This window comes from Pomacea canaliculata, linkage group LG2, assembly GCF_003073045.1.
Source record: "Pomacea canaliculata isolate SZHN2017 linkage group LG2, ASM307304v1, whole genome shotgun sequence".
NCBI classification, from domain to species: domain Eukaryota; kingdom Metazoa; phylum Mollusca; class Gastropoda; order Architaenioglossa; family Ampullariidae; genus Pomacea; species Pomacea canaliculata.
In genome coordinates, this window is record NC_037591.1 from 10,321,657 (window position 1) to 10,337,463 (window position 15,807).

At 42.3% G+C, this 15,807-nt stretch overlaps 2 protein-coding genes across 3 annotated transcripts in view; one reads left to right on the forward strand and one right to left on the reverse strand.

The window, feature by feature from the left end:
• LOC112557507 (angiotensin-converting enzyme-like) overlaps nucleotides 1–5,101 on the forward strand; it is a 29,365-nt gene extending 24,264 nt beyond the window's left edge. For both annotated transcript variants that reach the window (XM_025227410.1, XM_025227411.1), the window contains exons 41-50: nucleotides 105–248; nucleotides 383–574; nucleotides 871–968; nucleotides 1,565–1,734; nucleotides 1,967–2,091; nucleotides 2,369–2,467; nucleotides 3,274–3,418; nucleotides 3,771–3,869; nucleotides 4,158–4,280; nucleotides 4,718–5,101. In XM_025227410.1, coding sequence (XP_025083195.1) covers nucleotides 105–248; nucleotides 383–574; nucleotides 871–968; nucleotides 1,565–1,734; nucleotides 1,967–2,091; nucleotides 2,369–2,467; nucleotides 3,274–3,418; nucleotides 3,771–3,869; nucleotides 4,158–4,280; nucleotides 4,718–5,042 — 1,520 coding nt within the window. In that variant the 3' untranslated portion in view covers nucleotides 5,043–5,101. The remainder of the gene's footprint in view (nucleotides 1–104; nucleotides 249–382; nucleotides 575–870; nucleotides 969–1,564; nucleotides 1,735–1,966; nucleotides 2,092–2,368; nucleotides 2,468–3,273; nucleotides 3,419–3,770; nucleotides 3,870–4,157; nucleotides 4,281–4,717) is intronic.
• Nucleotides 5,102–5,353: 252 nt separating this feature from the next.
• Nucleotides 5,354–15,748, reverse strand: LOC112556608 (beta-mannosidase-like). Its single transcript, XM_025225761.1, has 18 exons — nucleotides 15,610–15,748; nucleotides 13,884–14,094; nucleotides 13,530–13,676; nucleotides 12,984–13,132; nucleotides 12,161–12,360; nucleotides 11,867–11,934; nucleotides 11,459–11,655; nucleotides 11,174–11,345; nucleotides 10,692–10,858; nucleotides 10,295–10,432; nucleotides 9,981–10,054; nucleotides 9,527–9,717; nucleotides 9,205–9,384; nucleotides 8,789–8,886; nucleotides 8,283–8,430; nucleotides 6,681–7,003; nucleotides 6,124–6,306; nucleotides 5,354–5,791 (listed from the first exon to the last, which is right to left on the reverse strand). Exons 2-18 carry the CDS (start codon nucleotides 13,990–13,992, stop codon nucleotides 5,567–5,569), a joined length of 2,769 nt encoding a protein of 922 aa, XP_025081546.1. The 5' UTR covers nucleotides 13,993–14,094; nucleotides 15,610–15,748; the 3' UTR covers nucleotides 5,354–5,566.
• Nucleotides 15,749–15,807: the final 59 nt, after the last annotated feature.

Sequence of the window (15,807 nt, forward strand, 5' to 3'; positions counted from 1 at the left end):
TAGTGAAAGTACCCACCGTTGTATGAGTGTGTACCTTTGAATGAAAGTGATCCTTTGATTGTGCACCCTTTGAAGTCCACTGACTCCGTTGAATATTATTTCAGATTTGGAGGACATACTCGCCAACAACCGAAGCTACGACCGTCTCTTGGCCGTCTGGAAGGGCTGGCGAGACGCGACAGGGCCGGCCATCAAGCCCCTGTACCAACAGTTTGTTGCCCTTAGCAACGAGGGTGTCCGGGAGCTGGGTAAGACTTCGACTCCTGTCAAGAAAGTAGAATTATATGTCTTCTTGTCCACTCCTGATATTATGTGAGCATGTGATTAAATTATCTTCAAAACTTCTACTTTTTCCATTCCCTTTGTTTCCTGTCTAACAAAGGTTATGCCGACACTGGAGAGTACTGGCGGTCTTTCTACGAATCAGAGACCTTGCAGTCAGACCTGGAAGGACTGCTGGAGCAGCTGTCGCCGCTGTACACACAGCTGCAGGCCTACGTCCGCAGCAAACTGATGCACGTTTATGGACCTGAAAGGTTTCCGGCCTCGGGACACATACCTGCACACCTCTTAGGTAAGCCGAGACCCTGACCACGCAAGATGCTTGCTGTAGGGTGGCCAGGTACATGTGATACTACTGATATTCTCTAGCGTTGCTTTAAGAGGCGAAATGAACGGGTGGAGGACTAAATATCCAGGGGTTTAGTTAGGAAGGGATGGTAAGTCGTTGCCTCAGGACCACAAGTTGAAGAAGGGCAAGGAACTTGAAAGAGGTGTCTAGGCTTCCCGGATGCTCTTTACTCACAAGACAACAGTTATAACAGACATAGATACCAATGAATGTAGGTGCTAAATGAAGTTTCTGTGCAGGTAACATGTGGTCTCAGGAGTGGGGAAACATCTATGACTTAGTGCAGCCTTACCCCAACAGGACCGCCATTTCTGTTACTAAAGCCATGACTGACCAGGTGAATCACGAAGACTCATTTCTTTCCTTATCTATAACTGTATAGGCTTATTACTTTTAATATCTTGTAAAGAAGCTCAATTTTCTTTGTTTGGCTGCAATTTAACTAGTACGACCTATTACTATTCTCCTTATGCACCCACCAGCATCCACCCCACCGACATCGCAAACGAATCGCTAAAATTGTTACTTTACTAACACACACACATATATATATACAGTCTTTACGAGAAAATATATGCCTATAACCTTTCATGGAAAAACAATTTTTGAAAACCTGGGCATTTAAAAGGCGAACGAACGCAGGAACATACAAACGAATCATAAAAAAACGACTAAAGTAAATCTAGACCAGTCCAGTTCACTCCAATGCAATCTAGACCAGACCAGACCAGATCGGACCAGACCAGCACAAATTAGACTAGACTAGACCAGACATAGAAGTGAATCAGTGTTTTGTGTAAAATACTCTTATTGGCAATACCTTCATCACAGTTCTGCTTCGTTTTCGAGGTTCATTTTGGTGTGGAGAGAAGGGGGAGGGCGAATATACGTGTCCTGTGTTCCCCACTAAACTATTACTCCTGATGTACACAGGGCTACACGGTTGAGAGAATGTTCAGAACTGCCGAACAGTTTTTTGTCTCACTGGGACTGGAATCCATGCCAGAAACCTTCTGGGCAGGGTCCATGCTGCAGAAGCCGGCTGACCGTGATGTCGTCTGCCACGCCTCTGCCTGGGATTTCTACGATGGTCGAGACTTCAGGTGAGTCTCTTTGTGTCCAGCTTTACTGATAAAGATAATGACCACGGAAAGGATGGGAATTTAGTTACTGGTTTAGTAATAATAGTAGCTCCGGAAGTAGTTCATTGAGGTGGCTTGATCATTAGGAAAATATTTTATTAAAAGTGTTGTTATATTTTTTTTAAAAGAAGAAAATGATGCAGATACAGTGTAGGATACGTTTGAACACTTACATGTTCTCGTGTGTGTGTAGGATCAAGATGTGTACATACATTACTATGGAAGACCTGCTAACAATCCACCATGAGATGGGGCACATCGAGTATTTCCTTCAGTACAGACACCAACCTCAAATGTTTCGCGATGGAGCTAATCCAGGTTTGATTGCATCTTTTTTTCAAAAGTAGCTTCCAACATGACCAAACTCATTGTTTTTTGTGATGAATCGCATCCGTCTGTTGTTATTAAATCGTGTTAAACGAATGCGAAAATCCTTTTGTCTTATGCTGCTAGCAGCCACAAAATCAAAATTCTCTTCAAAGTCTTACATGGTCGAATAGCCTCTAGTTTTTTCCTCTGTGTGTGTATGTGTGTGTATGTGTGTGTATGTGTGTGTGTGTATGTGTGTGTGTGTGTGCTTTCCTTCTTGTTGCAGGTTTCCACGAAGCTATCGGAGACACCATATCTCTGTCGGCGGCCAGTGCTGGGCATCTCCGGAAAATTGGGTTGCTGGCGGAAGGAACCGATAACTACAGTCAGTGATTCAAATTACTTGCATTGGAAAATAAAGAAAATTCTGTTTTGTATTACGCCCAAAAGATACATGTATGCATGTTTAAACACCATACTGCTGTTGCATTTGGCTGCTCATGGTCGTCTGGATGAGTAAAGTTGAAAACTTTATACGTGGTGGGAGTCTGGGGTCCTTTGCCAAATCCACAGGGTCATAAGTTCATCCTTCTTGGCATTCAGAGGGCATGAGTTGTCGTTTCTCCCTCCACCCCGTCATCGTCTGCTGTTTGTCGTCCTTCTTTCTCGTTGTCGCTATTTATCCTCTCTACATGGTTTCAGCTGAAAAGGACATTGTAGGGGTCAAGAAGTATCTGTGCACATCTGAGACTGTGTTTGACAAACCGTCTTGCGCTTGACACTCTGCCTCATTTGAGTCACATGATGTTAGTCTTGATATCGCTTCTCTCTCGTCGTCTCCCTTATCAAAACAAGACGAAAAGTCATTTATACTGAGTCCTTATTGGGTAGGCTTGTCTACGATGATCTTGTTTACGATGACTGTAGATGTGTCTTTGAGATGTCGATGTGTATTAGGAGAGAGTTGCATGGAATATTTTTAAGTTAGCAAACGCTTCCGTATGTTTTGTATAATCCTTTGAGTCTGACTGTACAACAGTGCTATGTAAGTTCTTATGATGATTCTGCTGCTGCTGTTGATGATGATGAAGTTGATGGCGACGACGACGACGACGACGACGACGATGCTGATGATGATGATGATGATGATGATGATGATGATGATTCAAACTCATTCATATTATATTCCAGTGGACGAGGTCAATTTTTTGATGAAAATGGCGCTGGACAAGGTGGCTTTCCTGCCCTTTGGTTACTTGATTGACCAATGGCGTTGGAGAGTCTTTTCAGGAGAGATTACTCCGGAGAGCTACAACAGCAAGTGGTGGCAGTATAGGTGGGATTTCTCTCTTTGTTTTTTTATTAGTTATTTTTTTAATTGATTTGCTTTAGTAACAGAAACTCGTTCCCTCTTTCTCTGTCACGCACACGCCCATTGCAAACACGTCCTCTCTCTTTTTGTTATTCATTTTTTTCCCATGTTGTAGTAACGCCTCGAAACTCTCTCCCTGTCTCTCTATCATTCTTTGTCCACATTCATTAATCCTTTATATTGGATATCAAACGGTTATATTTCTTAGTATCGTGTTCTCTGAAAACAATCTACACGGTTTGTTTTGAGCAACAAATTTCCTGAAAAAAACTTAATTTCTGGAATTAAAATGACAATACCCTTCTAATGCTTGTAGATGCCAGTACCAGGGCGTTTCGCCGCCTGTTTCACGAAGTGAAGCGGACTTTGATCCGGGTGCCAAATTCCATGTACCCGCCAACTCACCTTACATCAGGTATCACATGTACCAGTTCTTTTAAAACTCTTACCTTAGCTTAGTCACGTGGGCAATTTTCAGATTAATTCAGAAAAGTAAAATCTGAGTCTTGCATCCTTTTTCAAAACTTTATTTTTGTCCTGTTTACAGTTTAATTTCTTAAAACTTTCCCCAACTTTTCCAAAAAGTTTGTCTCGAAATGTTTCTCACACTTTTGTCAAACTGCATTGTATAAATTATCATATGAAATGCTGCATGAATTATTAGAAGAATTACTTTATGAATTATTCATCTGTCCTGTTGCAGTTACTTTGTAGCCCACGTGCTCCAGTTCCAGTTCCACCAGGCCCTGTGTCAAGCGGCAGGCCACACAGGCCCGCTCCATCAGTGCGACATCTACAACTCGTCGGCGGCCGGTCAGAAATTAATGTACGTAGACTTCCTCCAGTCATTCGCTACACCTAGATACACCAGGCCAGCCCATCAATACAGAAAATCAAACTAAATTAACTTACTAGTAGGAAATATAATGGTACTTTCAGCTGTGTTGGACTAAATTTGCAGAAGATAACGATTGGGAGCTTTATCGTCGCACTCAGAAAATTTTGACATTGTTAGAGACCACGAATAGGTTTTGGTGGGACACTTAACAAAAGAAGAGAGAGGAAATAAAGACAGTATTAATGAAGATAAATGAGAAATAAAATTTTTAATTCTAGAAAGTAGTTTCTAAATGTTAAGCGCTTGTGTAATTTAATCGTCTGAGTAGCTAGACAGCCTAGAAGACTGTCACCATCTCACAACCATGATTTCCCCGAAGCACGGATGTCTTCACCATTTCTCACGGAATGATCTGTCCTTTACAGGGAAATGCTGCGACAGGGAGCCTCTGTCCCGTGGCCGGATTTGCTGGAAAAAATGACCGGGACTCGCCGCATGGACGCCAGTGCACTGCTAAACTACTTCCGGCCGCTCTACGATTGGCTGAGAGAAGCTAACAGCGGGGAGCGACTCGGGTGGACTCGGCATTGTCCGGAAAACGAAGCGGTGAACCAGAAAACTCCGACTCCTACTCCTAATACGACTTGTAAAAACAGTGGAGTTGCTATGAGACATGATTTAAAAACTGTTTTTGTAACTGTGGTAGTGTCGCTGATAGTAGTTTTGTTGATGCAAAGACATGCTTGTTGATCATTGTAACCAGAAAAAAAAATTGAAACCAACGGGTCCATTAAACAATTCGAAACTACGGTGGTTTGTTTTAAAAATCAAGTAGCCGCAAATAAAGTAAGGTGTAAGTGCAAAACATCATGTAAATATAAAAAAAGTATTCAAATCCCACGACTATGCATCTACGCAGGTTGGTCGGCATGCAGTCCGACCCTGCATGCACACCTTTCCAGAACACCTGCAATGCTTTAGACACATGAAGTCTGGCATCAAGCTCTTCGCTCTTCACACTCGTGTCAAACATGCTGCCCTTAAAGGAATTTTCACAGCCGTTGAACAAACGCTAGTCTTTATTATACTAGTCATTCCGTGGCATCAAGTTTATTAAAAAAATATATTTAATTTAAATTCCTCATCGTGTAAAACTAACGTTGTCATGTCTCCCATTTTATAGACAGGTGTTTGCATTCTGTTATTTGTTATACCATCACGAGACTGTCATCTGAAACGTGTTTGAAACCCTTGATCACGTGACTAGCCTTCAATTAGCCGAGCAAAGCCCGGACAGAGAGAGAGTTACGGAGCATGTCCACAGTGACGTCTTGCCATGCGTAGAACAGAACGGAAGTGGCCGGCTGCAGCAGGAGGAAGCCGTTGTCCGAGAAACGCCCCATGACCTGGCCTGTCTCCAACCAGACGAAGGGAGCGATGGCAGTGGTGGAGAGGGCGATGCTGAACGTGTGGCCGGAAATCTGAGTCACTTCGGTGATCTGGAGCAAGAGGAAATCGAAGGATGATAGAGACATCAGTGGAGAGAAAAGAGATCGTGGGGTGATGATGGAGTCGTGAGGATACAAGGGAAGAGGTCGCGTTGTGATTACGCAATTATCAAGGATCATAAAAATAAATCCTTGGGGACGATTGAGTCGTCAAAAGACAAATGTTAGTTCTAAAAAGTGTAGTCACAGTTATGGTGATAAGCACTGGATGTTTGATAGAGTGGCAAACAATAGACAAACACTAGCATTGGATTGGTGACAGCAGGTGTGACAGTATACTATGTCACGAGGTGTGACAGTGTGTCACGGACAGCAGTACCTACCGTGACCTCAGCCTTCTGTAGACTGGAGTCTTTGAGCTCTGCGAACGAGAGCCAGTTGTTGAGGCCGTAGTCAACATCATCCAGATGGACATACAGGAAGCACTCGGTACCGTTGTGACAGCCAGCCTGGCTCAGCAGCGTGCTGACGTCCCCTTGAAACACGCTGTCCGCTGTGGTGTTCAGCTGCCCACAGAGTTCTCTCCCTTAGCGCTTTTGTGTTCACATAGCAAACCATACGAGAACTCCATGAACTCCTCTGTAAGGTCTCAAATGATGATGATTGATGATGATGATTGATGATTGATGATGATTATGGATGATTGATGATGACTGGTGGATGATGGATGGATGATGGATTGATGATGGATTGATGATGATGATGATGTTTTTCTTCTTTAAAACAGTGTCATATAAACAAAACTAGACTAGTCGAGAAATTTACAGAAAAAGTTTGTATCTGACTGGAAAGTAGCGTATCCCTGTTTTGCCTTCATTGCCATATGTTTTCAACGCACTTAAAACTCTCCAACTCAAACGATAGGCAAGTAGATACATACACTGTATTCAATTCTCCAAGTAAACAAAGGCGTAAAGCTGCTCCAAGAGTAGATCTTCATCATCACCACTCCGCTCTGACGGAGCCTCCTTTGCAGACGCAGAAGGTCTTCGGGGTCCTCACCAGCCTGACCCCCGTCCTCGTATGTATGCGAGGGTTCAAACCTGAGATTACCAGTAACAGGGTCCCGTACCTCTCGGCTGGGTATTTCGTCCATGACTACATAGATGTCTAGTGTACTGCCGTTGAGGACTGGAGACACCATTAAGGGATTGAAAAACCGCAGAGCGTAATAATGCAGCATCTTCCATCTTCCGCTGTAGTCTGTATGAACGCAATGTATTTATTTAGTGAATTTTTGTGTACAGTGGTACCTCGACATACGAGTGCCCTGACATACGAGTGTTTTGAGATACGAGCCGCCGAGCGAGCGATATTTTGCTTCGAGATAAGAGCAAGATTTGAGATACGAGGAATCGCACACTACACCGCTGCACACGACCCCAACATGCGGGGCGGATATTAGGGTCGTGTGCAGCGTCTAACAGTTTCTCCCACCTCAGACTAGACCTCAGTCTGTGTTCTTGTTTCCCTCGTTTTCGAAATATTTTTGATAAGTTGGGTTCGCGTGTTTTTGCTTTTTGTACATTTACAAAACATTATCACATTTATTTTTGTAACCATGGGTCCGAAAAAGAAGATGATGTCTATTGAATTAAAGCGCGAAATCGTAGAAAAACATGAGCAAAGTGTGGGAGTAATTGACTTGGCGAGGATGTACGGGTGTAGCACATCAATGATATGTTCTGAGCTTAAACAGGAGTTGATAAAGGGTACAACGCCAGCTAGGGGCGTTACAATAATTTCTAAGCTCCGGACTTCTCTCCAGGAAAAGATGGAGAAACTATTGATTGTGTGGGTGACAGAGAAGCAGCTTCAAGGAGGAACCTTAACACAAAGCATCATGTGTGAGAAGGCACGAGCGATTTACGGTGATTTGCTGAAGCAGATCCCACACACTTCCACAAACGAAGAATTAAATATGTTTTTATAGAATATGTATTTGTTATTCATAAATAAATGTTTCTTCTTGTAAATACACTTTTTCTTATTCAAAAACACTTAACAAAAACAACTGAGGTGGTGTTTTGGGAGCTGGAACGGATTAATGGCATTTCAATGAATTTCAATGGGAAAAATTGCTTTGAGATACGAGCAATTTGACATACGAGCAAGGTTACGGAACGAATTAAACTCGTATGTCGAGGTACCACTGTATTTGTTTTTAATTAAAACCAGACGACTTGTCATCTGGATTAGTTTTAAACTTCCTCGTAATCTAATAAAGAACGTTAGAAAAATAATAAGAGAGCATTTTAATAAAAACATTTTCATGTTTTCGAGTGGAAATGAAATTTCGGTCTTGAATATTAACTAATAAAAAATGTTTCTTTTTTCTTCACTTTCTTGTTTTTGAAAGATAATAAGAGAATAATTACACCAGCGTGCAATAGTTGTTTTCACTGGAAGTTTGTGTATAATTGCCACACAAAATGTTTGTCATGAATTTCAATGAGCTGTCGGTAAAGATATATGCAGGTACCTATCGATGCCCAGGTGGGTGCTTGCCAGATGTCGTTCAGCTGCCAGTAGAGGGCGCCCATTGTTAGGCCCCGCCCATCGGATAGCAGTTCACTTTGGTGTCGACGATAGTGTTCTGACTGGGTCTTGATGGACATTGCTTGGCTGATCTGAGAACACACACACACAATTATGTATTTATAATGTTATAGAAATACTTTCATCCAAACAGATTCTTAGAAATCTGTCCAATAACATCTTGACGAATTCTTATAACACTTTCTAGATGTTGACAAATTTTTTCATGATAAAGAGTTTTGTCTTAGTTATAACCAAATGGCGTTGATTACCTCATATCAAAATATAAAACATAAGCACAGCTTTATTTTAGAATTTATTGCTGATAAATATAAAGCAGAGATATCAAGATATTTTCTACAGGTTTTCTAAATTTATTATCAGCTCCACCCCACTTCTTGTCTTTGATTGTTGGGCTAAGCTTTCAGATGAGTGTATGGGCGCTTTTACCTGAGTCATGTAAATTAAACTTTTAAAGAGCTGCACTGGGTTATCATCTTGAGGTGTGTTTAGGTGCCGAAAGGTCTCGTTAGCCATTTGGGCTAGCCCTGTAAAATGGACAGTGACACGTGTTACACATCGTTGTTGAGGCTTTGTCACAAATAATATAGCCATGAAAATTATTTTGTCTGCTTTTTAATGAGCGCACACGAGGGTTTTTGTAATAAACATCCGATCATTTAGACAGAAAGAGATGATACAGTTTTCACAGGGGATATGAACACATTGGGGAAGAGATAATTTCTAATGATAGAATAACAAATTTTAAATGATTGTTCCTATGATTTCAGACCTAGAGTACTTTAAAAAACTTTTTGATAATGACTCTCTGTCGTGTGCAAACGTTTGAGAGAGCGGGCTCTCACCTCCTTGATGATGTTCTCTGTGGACAGCCTGATCCGAGTAGTAACTCAGGTCCTCCTCTTCAAAGACATCGAGAAGAGTGTCGAAGTTGCACCACGACTGCAGGCCGAACTCTGTCGTCATCCGAGGGATCGGAAAACCGTCCGGCTTCCACTGGTCCATGTTGTAGTCGTAGAAGTGGACTGTAGACGACGAGAAAATGGTGATCAGCCAGATTCATGCCTGAATGTTATAGGTACTACGATTTCCCAACCGCTTGTGACTTCCCAGTAAAGTTTTGGCAATGGTTTCTCATCCAAAGGTCTGTCCAGAAACTACTCTTACCGTCTCCGTAGAGGTCGCTGTAGGGGTTCTGAGCAACGTAACCCTCCTTCACTGTCTCAGCGCCATCGCTGGGACTGGAGGGGACGAACTGGCGCCGTGGATTTTCCTGCTGAAGGACCGTCATCACTGTGTCGATGTACAGCTTGATGTAGTCGTCGTAGTAGAGTTCATAGTTAGGGGCACTCCTACGCCTAATACCCACACATTTTCATTACACAGCTGAATGAAAATTTTAATCTTAAAATTTATTCTACATAATTTAGCTGTGTCATATGAGATATAGGTAATTAAAAATCCATGATCTGTACATGTACCTCTTTATAAAATTTTTTTAATGGTCTCAATGACATGAGGACAAAGGCCGTATCGGCATAGATCATACCTAAGCGAAGTCCTAAAAAAAAAAACCGAATGAAATTATTTTCATTGAGAATCTTTGTAGGGTCGAGCTCACTGGGTTAAAATTCCTTCGTTCTCATTGTTGCCTGACCAGAGAAGGATGGATGGGCGGTGCATGAGTCTCCTGGTCTGTAACAAACACCATCTGTAAGGACAACTACATTAAGAAGGCCGGAAGAACTCCATAAGATATTTCTGAACGGAATTATTGGAAGAAGGTCAACGAACGGACACAATGATAATAGTAAGCTCCTAGAATTTCCAACATAAAGAGGTGAGCAATGATGAGAAATGAGAAAGACAAATTTAATGAAAGAGTTTTCATCTGCCTCTCAAGCAGAGACAGCGAAAAAAAGATGGTCGATTTACCTGATATTGTATTTCCTGAGTAACGGAGTTAAGAAAGTCGGGATTAGATGGATACAATGCGTCAGAGAACATGAGATCTTGCCAGATCATGATGCCCAGTTCGTCAGTCAGGTCGTAGAAATCTTCAGACTCGTACACCTGTGTCACAGCAAATTGGTGAGAGACTGGTTACAGGTTAACACCAGAGACATATTTCACACAATAAAACAACCGATGGAATGTTTAACCAAAGCAGAAACAAACTAAAACAAGTAATCCTTACAATTAGTATTCGCTTTAAAGTATTTAATCTTCACTGCTTTATAAATTCTGTATAAAATGGGGTTATTTACAATTTATTTACAATAACGGTCCCTCTGTTGGGGGAGGGAGGGTTATCAATTCTGACTGCTCTTACCCCTCCGCCCCAGACCCTCATGCTGTTGATGTGGGCGTCCGCCGCCGACTGCAACAAGATGCGCAGCCTGTCCTTGGTGATGCGTTCTTGGAAGCTGTCTGCCGGAATCCAGTTAGTGCCCTTGAGGAACACCGGAAGTCCGTTGATGCGGAAGTAGAACGTCAAGCCTATAAATGGATCGGCATAATCTTTTACGGTTGTATGCTGAGAAATAAGGATAATGATGACGACAATGATCACGATGATGATGTGATGATAATAATTGATGAAGACGACGACGACGATGATGATAAGGCGAATTCATGAGGAGAGTATCTGAACCGCAGACCCTTCTCAAAATTTCAAATAACGGCTTCCTTGATACTCAGAGTATAGAAAGCTCAGCGGTCAAAGGTCACACTGATCTACAGCTGGTTTCACAGTATCGGTCAAAGTTCGCCACCCAAGAAATGCAGATTAACTCGTTATTCACTCAGCTGCACCTTGTAACGGGTCTCTGGACACGTTGGTTTGGACCAGTTCCACGGTGCGGAACCCAATACGCCGAACTTTGGTCGTCACCTCGCCTGTTACGGTGGACGTATACGTCACGATGACGTCATACAAACTCTGGTTGCCGTAGCCGTTAGGCCACCATCGTTTGATGGGATAGTCCTGTCAACAGACGAGAAGTGAAAGGGGCTGAAGCTACCAAAATGGTGAAATCACTTTCTGTCCAGACTTTCACAACTTGGAAGGGGGAAAAGGGGGAATCCGCTTGTGAATACCTTAGGAAGGGTGATGTTGAGGCTGAGGGTCCTACTGAAGGACGACAACATCACGGCCTGAGACGACGACAGCACCATATTTCCAGGCTCGCTACCGTTGACCTCCAGGATCTGCAGTTCGACCATCCCTCCGATGCCGCTGGTGTTAGTGGCCAAGTTAAAGAAGACGCGTACCTCCAGTGTCCACCCGTCGCTACCTGAAGACCCATAGTGCAACCTGACATACAGGATGATGAGGAAGGGCTTGACAATGCCTGACTTGAAGATTAATAAGATACGACTCGACATTTCCTGATGTATAGGTCATTACTCCAGGTGTACAATAGCTTTCATAATGTGGAGCAATATTCAAAGTGACGGGGTGCTACAGAGCCAGGACATCATTAGACAAGTTTACAAATTACAAACCTTCAAAGTGGTCAACCGTGACTTCTTCAATAATACTCGAATCAAAGGCTGTCAAATAGATGGACTTCCTGGAGAACGAATTATGAGAGGGTTGTAAGTGCCATGATTTCAGAAGGTGAACGAATCCGAATTGTTGCTGCTGTATACACGCACCCACTCACCCATCCCACACACACATACACACGTGAGTTATAAAATTTGAATTGGATGTCAAGGGTTAGAATAATGAGACCCTCTGCTTGTCTCTGGGATATTTTTAAAGAGGTCTTAGTGAAGAAAGGTCTGATCACCTACCATATTCCTTGGGTGGGAAAGGAGGGTCCCCAGTCCCACGAGAAGGAGCACTGCTCTTTGCGGATAAAGTTGACGTGGCACTGGCCGTTCTGCACCGCGGAGGGACAAACGGGTGGAATCGGGTACTGAGACTGGGCGGCCTGTTTGGCTGCGTAATCCACAGCAGACTGGAAACTGACTACGATGGAGTTGTTTAAAGGCTGTGGTCATCAAAATACGAAAAACAGTTACTTCTTATATTGCCCGATCAGCAAGATCACGATAATATGGGTGAGAAAAGATGAGGAGAGTGTAGATGAGGTAGGGTATGAGCATGAAAGGATGAGGAAGGTCAGTATTGGTGGAGGCTGTACGTGATGGTTTTTTTTTTTGGTTTTTTTTTTTTTGCCACTGCTATCTCTCAAGCTAGAACTCCTTGCTCTCGAGCTCTGGAAGTCTGCCACGTCTGCAGCGGTCGGTGACCTACTGTACTGGTGGCATAGCCCCACAGTTGCATTGTCTTTATTATCTATCCTGACATTTGAAGTTTGGTTTGTTTTATTAATCTATATTCTTAGTAAGATAAGTTAAAGCGTCTCTCCCATTTTTTATTTACCCTATCCCTCAACGCGAAGCTTACAAAATAAAATAACTGTCGAGATGTGGCTGTGTTTTTAAATATGAGTAGTTGTCACACGGGGAGCCTAAGTGGGAAACATAATGCAGACATTTAATTTGAGCTGTATCCTAGCTGCCGTATGTTCAGTGAAGATAAGTGGTTCAGCGTGACAAATGTGACAGGAGGAGTCGAGATCAAATATGTACGTTGAGTACTAGCTCTTACCTTTAGGGCAGACTTGACATCAAAAGTGTATTTAACGAACATGTTGTCCGACTTGCCAACCATGATGCCGTTGATGTACACAGTTGCGATGGTGTCCAAGCCCTCGGCAACCAATTGGATAGCCTGAGACTTCAGCACGGAATTGTTGACTGTGAGAACACGTGATAAAATGGAACATAACATCAGTCATGGTGTGTTTAATGTTACAAAACAGAATAAAACTAGAATAAGCCACATGAACAACACAGCATGATGAGCACTTCTTGTGGCGCTTCCCTTAAGTTAGCGTTAATAATAAAGAGTTGTTGCTCTTTCCATATGAACACATTAGCGGTTAGTGCAGAAGCCTTCAAATATTTTTCATACCTACGATATTGTCCCCCTTTTTCGCCACCAAAAAATTAAATCTGTACGACTCACGCTCATTGCTGGTGTTTTTGGTAAAAGAAAGGAAAGAAAACAAGAAAAAAAAAAAAAAGGAGAATGCAATGCGAGACGTCTCCTGACTAATTTTCATGCATGATCAACAACAGATATCACACCAACCCTCGAAGTCTCTGCTGTAGGTCCAGTTCACGTTCCCGATCCAAGTGAGCTTGACGTCATTGTCCCTGTACAGCGGGTCGGCTATGGCGTCGTTGGCCATCAGCGCCGTGTGCACGCTGCCTGGAACCTGCCCAGGTACCGACAGGCCTGCAACATCGGACAAACCGTCACCACGGGTGTTCTCAGGTGTCAAGGGTTAGATCACTTTAATCTGCTGAGATTCCTATTAAGCGAGACATTTTATGGATTATGAACCTTTGTCATCTCGAAAACCAATGGAGAGATCATGTGATATCAGGTGAAAACTTAGAATTGTCTATAGTGTAAGATTTGGATGAAAAGTAACTCTCTTACCTATGTTCTGGTTAGATACCGTCCATGTTCCATTAAGGCTGATCGTCAGGTAGGCGTGGGCAACTCTCAGACAGCACAAAGCCACCGTTATGACGCCGGCCACTGACATGGCTACACCACCTGTCTGTCCTCGTCACCCTCTCGATCAAAGGAAGAAAACGTGTCGAGCGTTTACTTCTTTTATAGTCGGCAGAGACAGTCTTGCTGCTGGCTGGCCCCAGAAAGCAGATTTCAGAAAAAAAACGTTCTCCTGTCAATCGAAATGTTAGGATGCAGACACAAGAACTGATGACTAATGCTTTGCATGAGTAGGGACTTCTAAAATAGTAAAACATCAATTGTTTATTAAATGTATGCTCGCTCTTTTGATGTGAGTTCTCTTTTAAACGGGATAAATCTGAGTGAACCCGTGTAAAAGCCTTTCTCTCTCTCTTGTGCGTGTGTGAGGGATTGTGGGAACCCATCAGGCTGTCTGTATAGACTTTGCACTTTACTTCTTTATTTCTCACCATGGTCATTGCTGAAGTGAAAATAGAAAAGTAATTGCCATGCACACCTATCTATGCACACACTTCACACTTTGATTTGCACGTACACATAAACCTACACATAAAAATATGCATATACTTGTACATATATGTGCATACAGTTCTTTATGACTGTCTCACACTAACGTTCTAACCAGCTCTGTGAATGACAACTCGCCCCTCTTAAATTTGTTGGTCTGCCATTTTGATATTTAGTATTCAAGGTTACTGCTGCTTTAACAGCCTCATCCCCTTTTGCCACTAATAGGGTTTCAGTACAATTATGCCACAAAAGCAAAATCCACCACTGTAGTGTTTCTTATCTGTCAGGTCAACAGGTCAACATGTTCATTTTAATGTAGTGGATTTTGTTGATAGGACATTGCAAATCTATGGTCCTGGGCCCGTAATGAAACCTAAGCTTATCTTGATAAAATTTCGTGGTCTGTCTTTCTATCCCAAACAGATGGTCGTCTCCCATTATTATGAAGGTTTCCTATTAATAATACAGAAGATCGCAGTTCATTAAAACAGGATACAACAGATCTTTCTGATATCCATATCCGACAAAACTAAATAAAGATAGAGCACCTCAGATGTATAAAAAGAAGAGAAAAATTAAGTTTCGCTATTTGTGTTGATCCATGCTGGTACTTTTCTGTAATAATTCTCCTCTGGACAAAATTTTAAATAAAGATGGACTAGATTACATTTACAATAAAAATAATGTAATGACACTGCGATATCAGTATACTGAAAGGATATAAACACTGCTGCACAGAAGTGCACACATTAGAATCACCCTATCTACCTTACAATACCCAAGGGGTCTGAAGCACGAAGAGGAAAGAACGATAAGTCTGGGATGGAGCGTAGTTGCATGATATGCCAAAGTAGAGATAACTGTTTTAATCGTCTGTCAAACGACTGCATGGATTGTAAAGTAAGCGTCGTCTTCAAAGAGCGTCAGTTGTCCCTGTCATTGACCACAAAAAAATATTTTTTTTTAAAGATGTTATATCTTGTTGACCTGAACATTGTGACCAGGAGAAGTCTAATCTGTCACGAAATTGTAAAATCTCACTCAAAAAGATTTATAAAACTTCATTACAAGAAGTCAAATAGCTATAAAGGGCTAGTTGGGTGCAAAATGTTCTTTTCCTCTGAGGCGAGGCACAGTCGTAGAATGTGTTACTTACCCTCGTGAATTAAAAGAGATGGCTCTATTTTTTTACTCTGTGTGTGTGTCCCAGAAGTCTCACATTCGACCATCCCAGTGCGCTCAGTGTTTCGAACTTAACTTTTACCCGCACAAGCTGCTGTAAGATTCCATGGTCTTACCAGCAGTGAGTGATAGTCCAAGGAAGATATAAAAGCCCAGCGCGTGCCCTCACTTC

What these genes read in the sequence shown, in the direction of transcription:
- LOC112556608 (XM_025225761.1), bottom strand. Translation starts at nt 13,992, where the DNA reads ATGTCAGTGGCCGGCGTCATAACGGTGGCTTTGTGCTGTCTGAGAGTT. An exon ending in TGAGGGTCTGGGGCGGAGGG is followed by an intron (nt 10,433 to 10,691) that starts GTAAGAGCAGTC and finishes GCTGTGACACAG; the next exon opens with GTGTACGAGTCTGAAGATTT. An exon ending in CTTGGAGAATTGAATACAGT is followed by an intron (nt 6,307 to 6,680) that starts GTATGTATCTAC and finishes CTCTGTGGGCAG; the next exon opens with CTGAACACCACAGCGGACAG.